This window comes from Temnothorax americanus, unplaced genomic scaffold (assembly GCF_048541705.1).
Source record: "Temnothorax americanus isolate GAGA-0224 unplaced genomic scaffold, ASM4854170v1 Scaffold2, whole genome shotgun sequence".
Lineage (NCBI taxonomy): Eukaryota > Metazoa > Arthropoda > Insecta > Hymenoptera > Formicidae > Temnothorax > Temnothorax americanus.
In genome coordinates this window covers 3,166,930-3,186,797 of record NW_027509338.1, presented here as the reverse complement: position 1 = coordinate 3,186,797, position 19,868 = coordinate 3,166,930, and the positions used below count along the sequence as shown (strand labels likewise).

The following is a 19,868-nucleotide window of genomic DNA, read 5'->3' as shown; positions in this document are numbered from 1 at the left end:
AAAACAAGAACATAAAATGAGAAGAGAATCGAATAAGGAAAGGAATGAATTGTACGTCATTTTAGCCAATGACGAGCAATTTCTGGCAAAAGTAAAGAGCGAATCTTATTGATGGCACTGAAATTCAGAAGAGAGAAATATACCGTTGTACATTTTATCACGTTGCCAGTAAAACGGAAAGGAAGTACCGAGCGAACGAGTGCTAGGCAAAATGCTGAGCTATCGTCTGTAACAGTGATTAATTGTCTGCGATTACGCGTAGCATTACGTGAGCGACGCAAGGTTAACGACAAACCATAACAGTGCAATTTCGCGACACCCACGGCAAACATACTTGATAATGCGACAACAGGACTGCGATGCCCGTTAACACGACATTAAAATTTATCGCCGGCTACGCGGAAATTGGCCAAGGGAATCGTTAGGTGGATTAATGTATCACCGTTGTGACACTCAACGATTCAAATGCCGTGAAAACCATTAACGCGCGCGAATTATTTCGCCTCGCAATAGGCAACGAGTGCGGGAATGTGTGGCTGTCCGGAAGCAACATATGTCCTCGTGAATACGAGTCGCGCGAATAAATGCCGTGTCAGATTATATGGAGTGTTCTGAGTTCCTAGCCGACCTCTCGTCTATGTATTCTTTAATCAATTTCTTAGACCAGTTTGACTCAATCATTCAAGCAATTTAGTCTCTTTATAGTGACAACTATTTGATTCAAATATCTTTCTAATAACGCTGGTGAAATAATTAAATTAATTATTTAAAAAGTACATTATAATAGATTTTAGAAATTATTCGAGATTTACATCAAAGAATTGCCTTGTAAATCTATGTAGCTTTTATTTTAATTTTATTCGCTGTACTTTAGCTCCAACCTTTTATGTCCGTATTTCATCTGTCCACCGCGAATTCTTTATGACTTATAAATTGACAGAGATTCACAAAGTAAAGACTGACTATTAAGAACTGGTAAAATGTAGCGGTAAATCCTACCTTTTATCGTGTTCAAGGAATCGCCTTTTCCATTCTGACTTTCATTCTAAAATATATGTACATCCTATATGTGTATGTAAATATATATAAAAGTATATTATATGTATATATATATATATACATATATATATATATATATCTGTCAATCTGTAGAGGAGCGCAAGATATAGTCTGATTCACCATGATAAATGGATCCAGGACTTTTACCGATTCCTTTCACGTCTTTCGCCGGAGGGTCGCCATAATGCGAACGACGTCGTGTCTGCACCCGAGATTAAAAAGCTAAAATTACAATGCCGCGAGATAGCGGTTCCTGGATATTCCAAGCGAGTTCAGCTTCCTGAATTAAATGAAAGTTCTAAGCCAAAACTCAGAAAAAATACAGCAATCAAAATTTGTTACATACACACATATAATCTGTTTCTTACTTATCAAATACTATTTTTAGAAGTGTGCATTCTCCTAGATAGATCATACCTCTCTATTTGAGTTCTTTATATAACAGGAAGGAAAACCATCACATTTCAACTTTAAAACAGTTCTTTCATTCCGAGAATATTCTTTTGCGATTGTATACCTATCTATCTCCTATGTCCCATACAATCCATGAAGTGTAGGTGCGCAACAAGAGGTTTGTGAACCAAAATTGCTAGCTCTCGACACTGAATATCGAATGAACGCGGAGAAAAAGATGTCGGATGCCGACCGAGATATAGGGCCAGATTGAAAGAGCAGAATGGAAGAGAGATAATTATCGGTACTTTCGTGTGGTTCTCCCCGAGGGTCGCTTTCAGGGTTTCTTCTCTTTTTTTTCCCACTGAATTGTCCGCAAGGGCATTTATCAAGATAAACTTTGATGCCGACCTACTGACAGTTGATTTACCGACTCCGAAATTGGATCTCGAAATGGAACTCGAATGGTCCATCAGAATCACGATCAAAAGATGTATGATAAGAACAGCGAAATTTGAGTAAATTTAAATAACTGACAAAATATATAAATTACGAATAAAATGTTATTTATCTGCTGTATGCTGTATTCATATCATCAAAAGGATAATAATCTAATGTTGTTATCTAATTAATATTGTTACCACGGTAAAATCGTCAAAACGTCATTACCTGCATGTCTACCATGTAATTATGGAAATATTTAATTCTTGGCTAACAATGCTTGACTGCGCTATTTGAGATTAACGGCATTTAAGAAAATACCGACTAATGCAATAAAATATTGCGCGAACAAGCTCGCTATCTCCGTCTTTGGACTGTAATCCAAGTTTTAATTTAATCTTACTAGCAACCCATTTCGTGTTCTCTTTCCAACTTTATCCTAATATATTATCTGGCTACTTCACTTTAAGAATTATCCGCTCAATTTTCTAATTACCTCAGCTTGACTGTGGAGACAAAGAGGCGTGGCCGCAATTTTCCTGGACTCGTTCGAGAATTGTCAACGGGCACTCGATATTGCTAATCAAACAACACAAATTATTCGAGATATCAATGTAACATTGGAGCATAACTTATATAGACATAAGTAATAAAAATTTTAACGCAACAAAAATCCGACGACTCGTAGAAAACTTTATTTTAAATCACCGTATACATTATGCTGCTATCATATGCAATAAAGATTGCTCCGTATAAATACTCCGTATATAAATATCCATATAAATTTACAGTGATAAAGTATAAATTTGTAGATAAATATTCAACGGATTAATTGCTCTTTCTCGCTACAAGATTCAAACGTAACTAGCTGCTTCTACGTTCTCGGTTACTCACAACGAAGCGGTTGATCTAAAATGCTAGCCCAACGAGAGGCATGATGTAGCGGTGACGTTCCTCGCGCTGAAACGTGAGTGTCACGACAACGTTCTCGACTCCGTACATTTTAGTGCTGCTACATCGTGCCAACACGCGAGCGACATGTTCGTACGTGATGATGTTACGTGTGGCAGCCTCCTCGCTTCCTCTCTTGCCTTCCCATTTCGTCGGGCCTTCGTCGGCCCTTTGTGCTCGCACGCAAAGGCAACTGATATCGCCGCTGATCTCGTTCCCGGCGAGTCGAGGATGCGCATGCACGTGCAATTATTTGGACACTTTATCGTCGTGTTGCAACTACGTTATTCCCGGAAATCGAGGACGCCGCGGCGCCGCTTGGAATCCGAACTTGTATATCTCGGCCCGCCAAAAGCAAAAGTGCTCTTTCGTGTCTCTCGCCTAACCGTTTGCCCGCAAATGATACGAGCGGATATTTTATTCTAAAATTATCGTCACTTTTTTTCAGTTACGTATAATAAAGAAGATATAGTGAAAAAATGATGAACTTGTGTTACATCATTATATTTTTAAAGAGAAATGTTTGAGGCGCTAGTAAGTAACATGAATCGAATTTTTAGTTGATTTTATGCAAGCTTAGTTACAAACAGTTTAATGTTATCTATTAAGACTCCTACTGTAAAATTGTGAATTACAAGGCGTGAAAAATAACGTTTAAATTATTCTTGCAACTTATAGCGTCATTTTTCAATTTAGCGCAGCGTTTTCATATTTATGTTTAAAACAATTTAAAATATCATTAAAATATATCAAAGACTTCCATTTTGTTATAATTTAATATGTAATAGCAAATATTTATTTCAATTCGGCACCTGTCAAATAGCTTGTTTTCGTCCTCGATTTATGGACACAATTCGACATATGTGAGTTATTTATTGATTACCCACACAAAAAAGAAGTTTTCGGTATATTTTATAAGTCTGTTCTATCGATTACAAACGCTATTTTTTTTTTTTTTTGAAAAACGTTTTAATTTTAATGTCCGTTGTAAGAATTTTTCATGATATATTTTCTCGCTTCTTGACGTCATCAATTCAAGATGGCTGCAGTTATAGTGAATTATCTTAAGGTAAAACATTAAGCGACTCGCTAATTAAATATGGAATTAAATTAATTTATATGTAATAAATTTGGCTAACGTGACAAATCGACGTAACAATTTTACGTAACAAAAGGTCTATTATGCTAAGAAATGTCTACTTTATTACAGTCGACATGTTCGTTCCTCATGTAGATTTGGGACGTCGATTAATATTACCTCGATCCATACGCGCTGTTCCGATATGAATTCGCGAGTAAAGTGCATTATATTATTAACCTATCCTCGAAACTGCAGCTGCGTATCGGCTATCTGTCAATAAATTATTCAACAAACTGAAAGAGTCCGGCTTGATAAATAACAAATTTTATAAGAGTGCTACTTTGCAACATCACGTTTTCTTGCGTGTTTGTGAACACATATTGAGATAGCGACTTAGCGAAGCTAAACGATGGTACTCAAAAATAGATTATACATGCATATGTGTATGTATTATGTATGTATATATTTTGGTTATTTTCCTAATATATAAAAGATGCTGTCATTACATATTCACGTTCATCAGCAGTAATAGCGAAGTAACGTCTATCACCGAAAAAATTGTATTCTTGAAATGTATACTTTAAAGGTCCTCTTAATAGATATTCTTAACAAATAAGAATATTTTCTTTTTTACGTGATGCTCTTTGGAATATCTTCTTAAATTAAGAATATATTTTTAATATTAAAAGAATATGTTCTTGATTTGCGACTTTTGCGCGCAAAGTCCGTGCAGTGCATGTCGGTACGTGTCGTGTTCAGTTCAGTGTCTGTCTGTTGTACATAATATAACGTGGTATCCTCACTTCTGGATTGAATTACAAGAATGGATGAGGAAGTGACTAAATGGCTGCAAGAAAAAGATCTGTGTGACTTAAAGGAGATATTTGAAAGTAAGTATTTAAAACAAAAATATTATGAATATGATATTAACCTTTCTCATTTAATCTCTCAGCAGTTTCCGATTCCAGACAATAAAACTAGCAGAGGATCTTCTTGGCGCTTATATTTTAGTAAAAAATATTATAAAGATAAGTGGTATATTCTTAAGATATAAGAATACAATTTTTTCGGTGTATCGCATAGCCATTAAATACGTAAATGTGCTGTCATAATGCATATGAAGCTGTTGCCAAGTACTGCTCTAAAATTCCATTTTTACCTCAGTAAATTTGAAAGTTTTAATTGACTATCTTGAAGGTGGTTTATGCGGTAAGTAATAGCTCCCGTCTTAACTGATGGGACGAGAATGAATCTTTCATTTCAACTTAAGCTTTAACAACACCATTTTGAAATTCGTATTGTCTTTCTACCCTTTCTACTTTCTACTGAACATATCTCGTATTGCCGCATTTAAGGATGATAAAAATTCTAATTAGAATTGGTATTATGAATTTATTCCATGTATAAAGATGTATCTATAAAAATAAGAGAATCAAGATACAACGTTGAGAGCTTCGGCGCTAATGAATTGAGGATGTAGCGCCCTTAACGGGCACTCTCCTCTCCCTTTTCCTCTCTCTTTGCTCTATATTACCAAGAAGAATCTAGCAGCTGTCTATGATTTTTTCAACTGTTCTTTTTAGCGGCAGAATAATTTGAGCAAAGAAGCAATATCATAAAAAAGATACAATTGGACTCTATACGAATAAAAGAAGAAAGAAAAAGAGTAAAGAAAAAAATAAAAAAAGAAGAAGATGTAAGACTGATCAAAGTGGAAGCACACAAGAAGTGGAAGAGAGACGTTTCTCTTCATCAGAAATCAATTTCTTAAAGACAATAAAGCTATATAAACTCACAGGATAATATCGACACTACGTGATATACAAACAGGATAAGAATTATAGCGACGGGGGAGACACTGAAGCACCCCGGCCGTTGATATCGTAAAATCTCAAATTAATTATAGCCAGGATGTGTACTGGCTTTTTCAGGAGCCATGAACAAAACTCGCGAAAAGCTCGCAATGAAAAAGTCCAGGATTATCTCGCGTCCATAGACGCTGAACGCAAACAGAGTAAATAATTAATCACCGTCCGCCAACCGCATAAAAGATAATTTACTTGCAGGCAGGCGGTTTGACGCATCAGCGCGACCAAATGCTGCGGTCAAAAAAAAAAAAGAGATGATAACCAGAATACATTTAAATATATCACGTATTCCCAATAGATTCATCAAACTTTAGCTTTTCAAAGACTCGACTGTGACATATATCACACAAACAGCTCGTGTCTATTCTCTTCAGTTTTATTCCCTTATGCACGATCGATGATGATGTTGAGACAAGGAGTAGCACATTCGACATGCCTATCCTCTCGCTGCCAAGGGAAACGAGTATAGAAGAAAGGAGGAAAGCAAAGGAAGGGAAAAATAGTAAGGTTTCTGGAGAACGCGGTTCCAGAGTGCGTCTTTCTGCCGTTTCGATTTTCTCGAACTCATCCCTATCGCGTCCTAACTTACAGCCTCCTTCTTTTACCCGTTTATTCTCACACTCTTATTCCCGTGCTGTGCTCTTATCTTCTTTTTTTGTACCCGAGGGAAACACGGAGCACCTTCTTAGAGAAATAAAGAAGAAACGGTTGTCTGGATGTTCGTCTAAGGAAGCAGTCGATGCACGAGGAGACGAACCGACATTGCCGCGTTCTCGCCTTTCTGATCTACTGATTGCTCGCTCACGCGATCCGATCGATAATATAATAACGAAAGAATCTGTGAATCTGTTTCATCGGTCTATAGTACACGAGTTATTTATGCGTAGAAGCGACGTGGGTCGACACCTGTTAAATATTAATTTTAAACTAATATCTTGAGTTAAATAACATTTTGTTATTTTTAATTATCATGTATGTCAAAATTTATTACTTTAACTCAAAACAGTATTATTTTAACTCCGTTGAGATTTAGTTAAATTAACATTGTTTTAGTTAAATTAAAGACATTGGTATATTATTGGTAATGTATGTAGGAGCAATGGCGACTTATAAAACTGGTTAAAAATGACTCAAATTGAGTATAATTTGACACTACGAATTTAACAGTGAAGTCTTCAACTGTCGTAGATTTAATCTTATAAGTAAAGATTCTTCCGTTTGCACATAGTCTGTAATTAATATGAATAAAATAGTAACGTTGAGACTATTATAACGCAATTTTTTGCGCTTTATATTAGACATAAAATCTTCTAAAGTTACACTGTTAAATGTTAAAATATGAAATTTAAACCAATACCTTGAATTAGGTAACATTTTGTTATTTTTAAAAAACTATCATGTGTGTCGAAATTTATTATTTTAAAACAAAATAGTATTATTTTAACTCCATTGGTTTAATTAAATTAACATTGTTTTAGTTAAATTAACGACACATTTGAGTAGAAGCAGTAGCGACCTATATAGGAATGGTTAAAAATGATTCAAATTGAGTAGGTATAATCTGACCCTACGAATTTAACAGTGTAGTTAGGTTATTTAATATTAATGTGTTAGAATTAAAATTAAATTGTAGTAAATAAATAACTTGTAGTTGTGCGAATAAACACATAACGAAAAATTTCAACTAGTTTTTTCTAATTTGACTCACAATGAATATAAACAAAATAAAACTTTTCTACACAAATATCTGACGGAATCGCCTAATTAAATCTCTGAAAAAATCCGTTGCAGAAACAAAAACTTTTCTGATTTCTCGTGTTGTATGCGAGTTGTATTTTGATCATACTTTTATTGGATATAACTAGATACGCATCCACTCAAATTTTTATTGTATTTTTTCTTTTCTCATGCTGCTTTCGTCTCGTCATGCGCGCTGCGACGGCAGATGTATTTTTTATCAGCGATATTACAACGCATCCTCGTAAATGGGAAGACCGCAGGCGATGGAAAAGTAACTGATGTAGTTATTGATTTTCTGTTAACTGGCTATTTCGCCGAGAGAATTACCGCGAACGCATTTTCAACGTGTCATTTGCTCCAACGTAACATGGAGCTGTGAAAAGGTGCTACAGAAGAATCTGTGCACGTGACTGCATATAGTTATCGTTTATACGTAACTACATATATATCCACATACATTTAGTTATGTAATTAAGGAAACGTATCTTTTCCAAAAGCTTATAAGAGATTTAAAAAACTTGATTTCACTCACCAACTTCAGCCACGCGTTGGTCGTAAGTATTTGGTTCTTTTCATCCTGTAAAAAGCACAAAACAATGTTATTTTATATAAATATTATAAAAATTACACATATTGTGCGCCATGTCATATATAATTACAATTATAATTAAAATATGTAACCAGCTTCAAGGTACTTCAAGGTATTTTTCTTTGTATATATCTATATATTAAACTCTTAATGACTTCTGCCTTCAGCTTCAGTTGTAATTAAGAATAGTAGATTGTACATAATTTCATTTCTCTTTGTTATAATATTTATCCTTCTAATTTACGATTTGTTCGCCCATTTTTGTTAGAGAAAATATAATTAACTTTTTACGTATGAAATATTTTATAATTGTTTTAAATCTACCTGCTAATAATTACGTTTGTTACATTGCTTCATTTTCTTATTTGTTTCTAGAACATTATAGTCCTCTAGTACAAACGATTTGTTCAAAGATGATGCTATTTGACGTTGTCGACATATACACACTGAGAAAAAAAATTTGGAAATCCCAAGAAGTATTTAGTCCGATACGTTCAACTGAACATTTTAGTTAGTTAACTAAACATTAGTTGAATTAATTAATTCTTGATTAAAGAAACGAAATAAATTGTTGAAACAATTAATATTTAGTTAACTAACTAAAATGTTTAGTTGAACGTATCGAACTAAATATTTCTTGGGATTAACAATTTTTTTTCTTAGTGCATATATCTTCGAATATAGCTCATATCTTCATATACCTATCTCATTCACGTTGACGCGCAAACTCAGTCATACGTTTCATTCGATACGAGCAAACAGCACACGCATATATGGCAAATATTTATTCACAAAATGAGTTGGACGTGCGATTTAACTTCACTAGTGGCACTAGTGCGGTCGATAACGCATATTGTATGCCTGTAAAATAACTTTTAAAATACAAAGAAAGTTTGACCAATGTCCATATTGTATTTAATGCAAAATTTTAGAATAATAAATCAAATCGACATATGACTTTTGTAATTTTATGTTAGATATGTAACATAATTAGAAATAGTCGTAATTGAATCAAAAATTATTAATTATTAGGCAGAGAGAAATTAAAATTGTAATTGTAATTGTAATATATCTCATTTATTATATACGCGCAATGGTTTTTTGCCGCGAAAAACCCTGCAATTGCTTTATTTGACTAGATTGCGTATAAAATTTGTGTCACTAAATCTGAAGAATTGTAACAAAAAGAATAATATACGACAGGAAAATGCGATTCAATCGTAAGAAACTCTGCTTGCAAAAAGATAACTAATAACCGTGAATTGCTGGCTGCAAATTTTCTCTGCAAAGCGACGGTTTCGACCGAGTCGACCGAACAGAATCGTCCTTTCATGCCATGTTATCGAGAGTTTCAAAGTGATTTACCAAACAAAATCGTGTTTTCGGCATCGTTGCCGATAAACAAACTTCATATTATATCATAGGCAGTATTAATTGAATTCGTTACTTGCCGAACGCATTTCACGCTGCTTCACGATGTAAAACGAGAATAAATCGGCGAGTAGTTTTTGGGAAGATCAAGAAGCACGAGTAAGCATTAAATATTTTCTGTTTGATAATCTTCTCTCGCAAAAACGTGTGACGTCGAATAAAAAAGAGGGATACGCTTATGAGTCGTGGGATTATAATAAACGTGTTCTTTGCATTGTCTGTTAATTTAATCACAATCCATTACAATATATTCAATTATAGAAATTTATATAGGTATTTTGTCGTTCCTACTCTACAATCTCGAGTAATTATAAACGTCACATTGCAAAATTTAATTTAAAAAAAATTAATTTAAATAGTTGAAAACCATCAAGAATTATGCAAAAAAGTGTAATTTTAAATTGCAATTTTCCTCTTAAATGATTTAAAATAATATTTAGTCAAGTTTCCATCATTAAATTGTACTTGAAAAATACATGGTTTTTCAGCGAAACATAAACATTTTATTTTATACCTTAAAAATTATATTTTACATTAAATATAAAATGTCAATCTAAAAAGTGTAATATTTGTAACTTAAAATAGCTTTTAATTTATTTATATTGTTCTGATTTATATATGAAATAAGCTAAAGGATGTATATGTAAGATAAACTTTTAATAAAAGCTCAATAAGTAAAGTCAAAAGAAAATAATTACAAGTTTTTGTCGAATTTCTTTATTTTCTCGTTGTGCAGTATGAAATGTAATAGGTGAGGATTTTGCGTGACAAAGATACCGGTCGTACGACCCAGACATTTCTCTCGTAGTCACGTCTTTTCGCGGCGCACTTCCGCTTCCGCTACGCCGACGTTCTTTATGTATGAGTAACACGGACGCGTTTTGTCACGACTGGCTCATTGGCGCGACGTAATTGCACCTTGCGACAAAGACTAAAAACTTACGGCATAGTGCAATGTTCATCACTCGTAGTGTCGGCCTGGGTAAAGGCGAACGAAATTACGAGTGATGCTACGAATTAATTTCTGTTGCATCGTGAATCATGAGATATCGCGAGTTGATATCAACGAAGTTATTGCGATATTTCTAGTTTTCAAATTATAGACGCTATAAATAGATAAAAATTGATTTTCTTTTTTACGTGCAAAATGAAAGTGAAATTTTCAGACCAGAATAATTTTTCTAGAGTGTTTGTAAATTCTTTATTTTTTTTCGTAACAGACAGTGTGTCACTCAGTTGGGTAACGTTATATGCGTTATTGCGTTACAAACCGTCGACACGATACAACAATCTATCAAACTTGCTGAGCTCAGCTCAAAACAAAATTCGGCAAACGGAATGAATAAAAAAGTGCGAATTTTATGGCTCGCTCTCCCGTCTGAAATGATGCGAAATTGGCATACCTATTCCACGTGACGTCGAAATTATTCGACAGATCTTGCGGAGATATACAAAATACGCGCGATTTCTGATCGATGAAAAACAAGAGTTTCATTTCGCGGCCGACAATGGCGGCAACAATGAATCATTTCTTTCATTCTGCAGTGAATGAAATGTATTACGAATTGAATTTCTATTGATTTCATTCGATAGGAACGGTCCACGAAGGAAGCCCGGATAAAATCACGTATCGCCACACAATTTATCCGCAGAGACGCGAGAAGTCTTAATTAAAAATGAACGATGAATTATGATAATTAACGTCATCAGGCGCTGACAAAGTGCATAAACATTCGTCAAGCGGAAAGGTGCGACCGTTTCGAAACAGGAGTTTCTGCGATATATGCGCTATGATTAATCGACGGAACATGTCGCGTGACGCAAAAAGTTCACGATGCATGTATTTTGACCGCATAATGCACAAGTTGTTCTATTTGAATCTCGTCGTTAATAAATAATTTACAGTCGCTATAATTTCTGTTTTGTATTTCCTTGCGTTTTAAAGAAGAAAGCACGAAAACAATAAGTTTGGATTATGCCTTTTACATACCATTTTTCATTATTTTTATTTATAAGGCATATAATTTACGAACTTTATGGAAAATAATATATCACATTTTGTTGACAACAGTAGGCGGAAAAACAGTGAAAATATCTTTTTCAGCTGTGAGACATATGTGTTTCGTTCCGCGTTCGATTGCAGCAATCAAACAAACGGTGAATCAAACAGTAGCGCGACTCAACGTTACATCGGCCATGCACGAGAAGTAGAAAAAGTGGCGACTAAGCGCGATCAAATGTTTACGACCTACCATGAAACATAAAAAGTTTATTGCACGCTGAAGAACTTGAAAATGAAATTAAGAAAAGCGTGATCATTGCTTGCAACATTATATCGGTGCGTATATAGTGTTGAAAAAAATAATAAAAATTGCGCGATATATGACATACATAGTACATATCATAAACAGAACACATGTGCATTTATAGATCGAATGATGAAACAGTTAAGATTTTTTAGAGAGTTAATATTCTTCGCAAATGAGATAGTGTTGTTTCACGAGACTTTTCAGCTACCTAAAAATGTGATTGGTTTCACGTTACGACTTCACGAATGTCGAAAGTTTTGTTGATCTTGTTTCACCACCGTGTTCTCTGCTTTACCCAACATATACGTAATCAGGTTCCTGCCATTATGAACTTTTCTATGTGACCAATTAAAGAAACGCCGCTTTTACGAAAGCTCTCGCCTTCCAATTTCGACATCAAATAAAAGTTTAAACTTAAGGTTAAATGTATTAACGAAGAACTTCTTCGACTGTGATGCTCTCGTATTTAGATTACATAAAGTATCGTTTTAATAAAGGTCTGACAGATTAAATATAGCCAAATCAATTTTAAATTAAAAATAATTGTGTACTATACTATATTGTATAATAATTCTAAAAATAATTTAAACGGTAAAATTTGTAAAAAAAAACAGTTATTTAAATAATAATAATACCATGTGTGTTTCAATTGTAAAATATCAAACAACGAATTGTATCGCTATATTGTATTAACCGTACAAAGAAAGCAGTTTAAAGATATTATTCGTAAATAGTGGAGAAATTTTTGCACCGTAAGATTTATGAATTAATTCATTAAGGTTGAATTTCTTGTTGCAATTCGCGCCGGATAAAAAAACTACAGAGATACCCGTCGTTTCCAAAGGCAACGATACTTTGAAAAAAGAAACGGCAAAAACCGTAGTCAGCTTGAGCGATGCGACTTAGCGAAACGACGACGCGGACGTAAGGGTGGCGAGTAGGTGGGTTGTAACGAAATATGTTTTGCTACTAGAGGGATGAAAGAGAGTTCGCTCCGGAAATGTCTGCGCTCTTAATGTCCAGAACACATAGCGGGCTTTTGTTTTTACAGAAAATGTATCAGATTGTATGAACTTCTAAAGAAAAAGCTATGACGGAATATAACGATAACTATAACATAATGAGAATAATAATAATAGTAATGACACAAAACTGAGAAAGAGATATAGACTCATATTATCTGGATAATCATATCCTTTGTGAATAAATAAAAGAATTTTCTTGCAAACAGTGTTTCTATAATTAAGCTGTATCAAAGTTACGTTGATACTCTTATATTAAGATTTGAGAGTAAGTAAAGTAGCGAGATAAAATATCTAAATAAACTTTGTTTATTCAAGAAGATGACACACAGTATCTGAGAAATACGTAAAACAGTTGTAGAATCTTCGTTGCGAGCGAAAAGTAAAGTAAGTACCGGAAAGCTTGTGACGTAAAGAAGCTCGGCGTGACGGATATATTCCCCTCGGCCGTTAACTCTGGCCGTAAGGATGTTTTGAGAGGAAACACCTTCAATCGGTTTCTTTAATCCCGGCTATATGTTACTCCCGCCAGGTTGGCGGAACCGAAGTGGATTGCAAGTATTTCGACGTATACTTCCTCCCGGTCAATTTATAATTGTAATCGAGGATCCGGGGAAAAAAACCCCGCACTGTAAATTCTTAATAAACGTTTGAATGCCGTCCATTCGTTACATCCATCAAATATTGATCAATCGGGGATTTTATTTTTACGGATCACGATAATGCTCACGGGTTAAAACGCTATCGACTATTCTCCAATTAGTCTACGGGGATCATTCGATACACCTGCAATTTCAAGCTTTGCCGGTATAATATGTATGCATCAGAAAATACCAAGATACGGAAAAAGAAAAGGTACACACGAAGCTGCTACCAATAAAAATTTAATATATACGATTGCTATACAAACAGAAAGTTATATAGATAGGATTTAGTAACATTTTGCCGTGCGGCACGCAGAAAATATATGTATTATACTTTTCATGCCAAGAATTGACATCCGCCTCTGCGCGTTCCTCATTCAAATTGAAGTGTTTCGACTTAAATTATGGAATATATTTCTCGTCTATACGATAAATCTGTAATAAAAACGTTTGCGTAATAATTTCTATTTCTCGCATAAAATTGTAATTGCCATGCAAAATAACATGGAAAAATTCAGTAAACTTCTTTCAAAACACTTTGCAGAACAAGAATTTCCTTATATAAATACCAGAATTAACGATTGCACGCTGAATTCTTTTTGTCTTGCCAGCGCGTTTCACTATCGGACACGTTTTCAGATTTTTCCTTAGGACTCGTATTTAGATGATATACACATTGTATGGAATGCTGATGGAAGTAAATAACCGCGGTAAGAGAGAGTGCGAAGATGGAGAGCGTAATGCAATCCGACCTCATTCGTCCCCGCTTAACCATGCTCGCATTTAGATAAGCCCGATATTTTGACGTGCAAAAACTTGAGCGGCTAATCTTGGCGCTTCTTATCTCGAGGGTTCACACGGAGGCTGCAGAATAGCCACCTCATAATGGATATTCACTCTTAAGATTTGAAATACATCCGCGAATTCACGCTAATCTTATCGCTATACTTAAGATAGCCAACTTTATATGTTCTTAGTTGCTATCAGTGTTAGCTATTGCATATTCAATTACTCATTGTCAAATGTGTATTCCGACCTTAATCGTTGTGTATTGAAATAATTGATATAACGATTACGATAACAATGTTATAGGTAAATATGCTCTCGAGACTGCGAGGTGTGTGTTTTATGCGTAATATGGTAAAATATGTGACGAAAGGAAAAGGTTCGGTAACTTACCACGTCGATGATTTGCTGTAGAGTGATGCCAAACTTCACTTCCAGTGGTTCGCTCTCATTCGCGACCGGTCGCTCCAAGGTGTTGTAATTTGCCAGCAGGTGATTCAATAAGCGTTTCTCGTGGCGCCCGCAAAGACTTTCTGCGATAAAGAACGAGAAAAATCGAATGTCAGTCAAGCCTCGTACGTTATTCCGGAGGGTGTGAGCCGCAAATAATCGCGACCCTTGTCAAAGCGTATATTTACGAACGGATACGAAAGAAAAGATCTTCGCTTCGTCGACAACAGCTTTTTTTTCTTTCGCAAAAAAAGCATAATAAGAGGCAATTTAATTTATATTTCTGTTATACAATGAGCAGAATAAACAATTCCGGAAACATTTTTCTATTCACTGCTTCCGTTTTCAAACAGTCAGCCATTTGCATGAAAAAGCAATTATTTACGCACTTTTTAATACTGATAAAAGCTGTACGTATTTTTTTCTCATCGGTTTCAGCAAACATATTGTAGAGTCACTGCGGTAGTCGATCAATAACTGATATTAAAAATTCCATTGAATTAATATAAATCTATTTTCAAAATATATATAAAGTTACATCGTTTTCTTTTCAGATATAAAGTTTTTAATAAGTTCTTATATTCTTGTTGAGATATAAAGGCTTCTGTGCTGAAAAATTGAGACGTAATTAAATACAAAAAACTTATAATTAACTTATAAGAAATGTCACCCATCGCATAAAATATGTTTCACACACACACTGGTTGAAAGAAATTCAACAAATATCATAAATCAGCCTATATAATGTTTCTCTTAAATCCCCACAGATGCTAATGTAACTTGTTCGTGATCGATCATATTTCGGCAGTCCTAATGCACCGGGGACGAATAAATGCATATCGACGATTATAAAGTTCACGAGTTCCCAACTTGCACGAGCGTCGCGATATAGAGGAGCTCGGTGCGAGCTCCGAAGCCGTCGCGTCCGGGGCCGCGCTTTGGTCCACTTTCCCGTTCGGTTCCGATCTATCCGCGACTGAACGACGACGCGAGCAAACTACTTTAATCCATCGACAAACACGTCGTGAGTGCTGTGCATTCCGTCCCCGACCATTCCAGGGGCCCAGATTGTACCTATTCGAGCACGTGCTGCTGCGAGATCAAGTTTGGGCTCGGGCGCGGTGTGTGCCGACGCCGCAGAATACGAGATGCAACAGGACCGCGTCCACGGGGAGAATAATGGTCGTCGGCCCCGCGGCTGAATTCGGCGCACGTGCGCCCATTGAAGACGAGGACCGAGGTATCGTGAGGTCGCGACAAATATACCGTGCGCCGTGAAACGTTTACCGCCGCGCTGTACCATGGTCTATCGCCTGGTTCAAATATTTCGCGATCACATTCCGACTCTCCCATCCCCCCCTCTCCCCGCCCTTCTCTCTCTCTCTCTCTCTCTCTCTCATCTTCCCTTTAGATACATTAATATTCTGAGTCCGAGCGGGGTACCGGGGTAAGAGAGTCTGAACTTTCTCGCAGAATTCATCGCTTCATCATGTTACGAATTCCGTTGGCCGATAATCACGTACTTCGTACAACTCGGTTCTCCCTGAAACTCGGGGTCGTTCGGGTTGAAAAAGGAACATTATATGCATAATACAATACGGTGTATTCCGTTTGCACAGAGTTAAAGTCTCACGGCGTACAATGATTAATTTAACATTGAAACGGTAATTATCGTTCGCATTTTAAATGCGCCTCTTTAAAATTGACTGCGCTGAGTTTCTCAAGCGGCGCACTACATTTTTAATAAATATGAGCTCGTTGGTATAAACTCATACCGTAAAATCTGATTTCTATTTAAGATTTCTTCACTTTAATATATTTAAAATAAATCTATATTTTATACTTCTTTCTAAAATATAAATAAGAATCGGCAAGAAGATGCCAATAGCCGACCAAATTCAAAGAATTATAAACATCGAATATCTTTTCGACAGAAATTTAAGTCATCTCTATATAATTCATCTATTTCAATGGGACGATAGTGGCTGCAGTGAATTATTCAGACACGTATAATTACTTACGCTTACTTACTTTACTAGTACGGGTTAATTGTTTTCAAGCGGGCGTTTCTCTCATGGGGCATTTCCGGATCACAAGAATGAAATTAATGCAATCGTTAATCAGATTAGTCAAATGTATTACGCATATATCGATCCGACGTTAATTTCTAGTTTATATACACTACGGGAATATCGCGAGGCGTTTGATTAATCACCTTTGTAACGCCCAATGTAGAACGTATGTCACACATTTGACTACGTACGCTGTGTAAACAGGCCGAATTATTAGGACTGCAATTAATTATGCGGTAAAAAAAGTAATTTATCGTCGCATTCCCAATGACCGGGCCCAATGAACGATTTATCGGACGCTCGCTCGAAGAACAGAAAAATAAATCAAAAACTCCGTTCAATTAGCCGCTTTGACGGTAACAAGCGCAAATTCGTACACACACATAAAACGTCATCTCGTAGAATATGAAAAAAATAGCCAGCAATGCGTTATCGCCAATTTTCGCTTCGAAAGGCAGCGCGCCGTTCAGGGATATTAATGAATTGAAAAAATCGATAGCATCGCCAAAGGATGGCGATAAACGTGAATCTCTTTTAACGACCTCTCGCACGGAAGTAATACGGTTCGAAACTTGTCTTGAACTTCTTGGAAATAGAGCGATTGGCGAAACGGAAGATTCTTAAGAAATCGCCGAACGTGAAACTCTATTTAACGAATTAACGTGGCAGAAATAATGAGCTCGTATAAACTGAATGAAACTTAGAGAAAAAATAATCAATCAAAGTTTGAAGGCTAGAGAGACATCGTTTTAAGATGAGATGCGTAGGCTGCTACAAATGTGCACGTCAACATTGCAATTGACAACATAGAACGTGGTTTCATTACATAGAATCGTTCGAGATTCATTTCAGAATTAAGCTTGCATAGAATGTGTAAGTCGAATAATCGTAACACTTTAGAGAAAATTCTCAGAGAAGCTTAAAGTCCTATGTATTTGAAGATAAGATCGTAGTGTGACATCTCGATACATAGCTCTGCAACTTTCCTAAGTTATTTAGATTCTCTCATTAACTGTCTATTCACAATAGTTTTATTAATGGCATTGTAAGCAATGTTTAAATCGACTACGAATTTTATATTAATCTGTCCAAATTCTAGTTTAGAGATTAGTTTTTTGAGAAAAAGCATGTTTAGCGTTTGAGAGCAACCGGAGGGCGTGAGATGCGCGAATTCTATAAATAAGATTATCTCTCGTACCTGCTAATTCCTGAAAATCAACATTAACCTGGCAAAAAGGCACAGGAAATGCGCCTGGCAAATGCCACGAATAGAATCAATCTCGGTCTACCATCATTTCATTGTCGAAACTAGCGGATCAACGAGGAGATTCTCAACGAGAAGTTGTAAATTAAAGGCCATAAAAATAATTGTTATTTTATTTCAAATATTATATTCAAATATTTTTTTCAATATATTCAATATATTTTTCGTGTATAAGTTAAGTGGATACTTCATCCTTTTATATATGGGTAAACAAATTCATAATTCATGTATATGTATACGTATGGTTTTAATCTGATCTGAATTTAGATCAATCGGATATAAAATAAATGGAATAAGCGTGACATAAATGAGAAAAAAGAGAAAAATTTTACGAAAAACAGAATAAAATAGAATTATTTCGATTGCTTAGCAGTTGGCATGATATCTATCTCAAACATAAAACACTAAAGAAAGAAGAAAGAAAAACTGAAGAGAATGAAGAAGCACAAAAGACTACAATGTTACTTTGTAGAGAAGTTTGTCACTATTGTTGACTTAACTATTTAAAAAGTATTACCCCAGATGTCGAGTTCAAGAAAGTATCTAGAAGTGCACAGTTTAAATCGCTGCAAAGAAGAATTTCGAATGCGTAACATGAACATGTTGAAAAACCCTACAAAGGTATATAGTACGCCAATGAAACTTCCTTATTCGAGCGAGATTATTTTTATTTCAAAATGTGCAAGAAATGAGAAATTCCGCACAAAAGCAGCAAGTACGTGACATTCGTGACTTTTCGGCAGATCTGAGAAAAGCTGAAAGTATATATATACCATTATTTGACGGAGGATGGTTTTAATAGTATCGCACAAAGGGTTTCCAAAAGAACCACGACGACTTCATTTGGTCGATTTAGAGTAATGAGATTGAGTTTGGGGGAAAGAATTGGCACAAAGAGAGATTGAAGTATATAGCCCGCAGACTCTGACATAATAGCCGGTAAAACCCATTCGGTCGAAATACGTGTCGAAATACGCACCGACATGAATGGGTAGCCGGATATCCTTTTCGCCGACGTGTCGACGTCACTGTCATCGTCAACGAAGTACCTGAGCTTTACAGGAAGTATCGCCATGGACGGCGGTCTTTGTAAGAACAGACCACGTGCCTATCCACGCGTGTGTATGCTCGACACGTGCGCGGGGCTGCGATATTTTCCTTCCTACGTCACTGCTGACGACATGCTGGCGACAATATAAAAATACCGGTCGTAATAAAGAATGAACGACAATTGTTACAGTGTTCACTGGGGAAACGCGAGTGTCCGAAGACGATCGATGAGGTGAATGAAACCAAGTTCGGCATTATCATTGAAGATACATTTTTCAAGATGCCCCCGAAAATTATTCAATATACTTTTAATTAATTTCTCTCTTATATCAATTATCCAATCGAGAAATATTCTTCTCATTTAATTAATTTAATTAATTGCGATTGATGTTTTTATATAATTGAAAACAATCCGATGATTAAATTGAGATATTAACGCGAAAATGTTCAATATTATTAAGAAATCTCTCAGCGAAAAATTGAAGGATTGGTATTATACTCTAGAAATTTTATAATCTTATTGTCGCGCGCTGAGATTCTTTATAATCCTCACTCATCCTTTTGTTTGTCGCGGTTCAACCTCGAAGGGAGCAACTTTCAATAAACTTATATACCAGGTAAATAGGATTACTTTTATAGAACGGCGTCAGGGGCGGTTTTTACAGCCCCAACGTCATCCTCATCGTCTCGACCGGTTAAGTCTTCCAGACACTGGCAG

General features: G+C 35.6%; 1 protein-coding gene across 3 annotated transcripts in view; it reads right to left on the bottom strand.

Annotated features, from left to right (window-relative positions):
- Nachralpha6 (nicotinic acetylcholine receptor alpha6) overlaps positions 1-19,868 on the bottom strand; it is a 241,146-nt gene that overhangs the window by 162,563 nt on the left and 58,715 nt on the right. For all 3 annotated transcript variants that reach the window (XM_077404959.1, XM_077404958.1, XM_077404957.1), the window contains exons 3-4: positions 14,708-14,847; positions 8,066-8,110 (exon numbers count right to left, since the gene is read on the bottom strand). In XM_077404959.1, the coding sequence (XP_077261085.1) occupies positions 8,066-8,110; positions 14,708-14,847 (185 nt within the window). The remainder of the gene's footprint in view (positions 1-8,065; positions 8,111-14,707; positions 14,848-19,868) is intronic.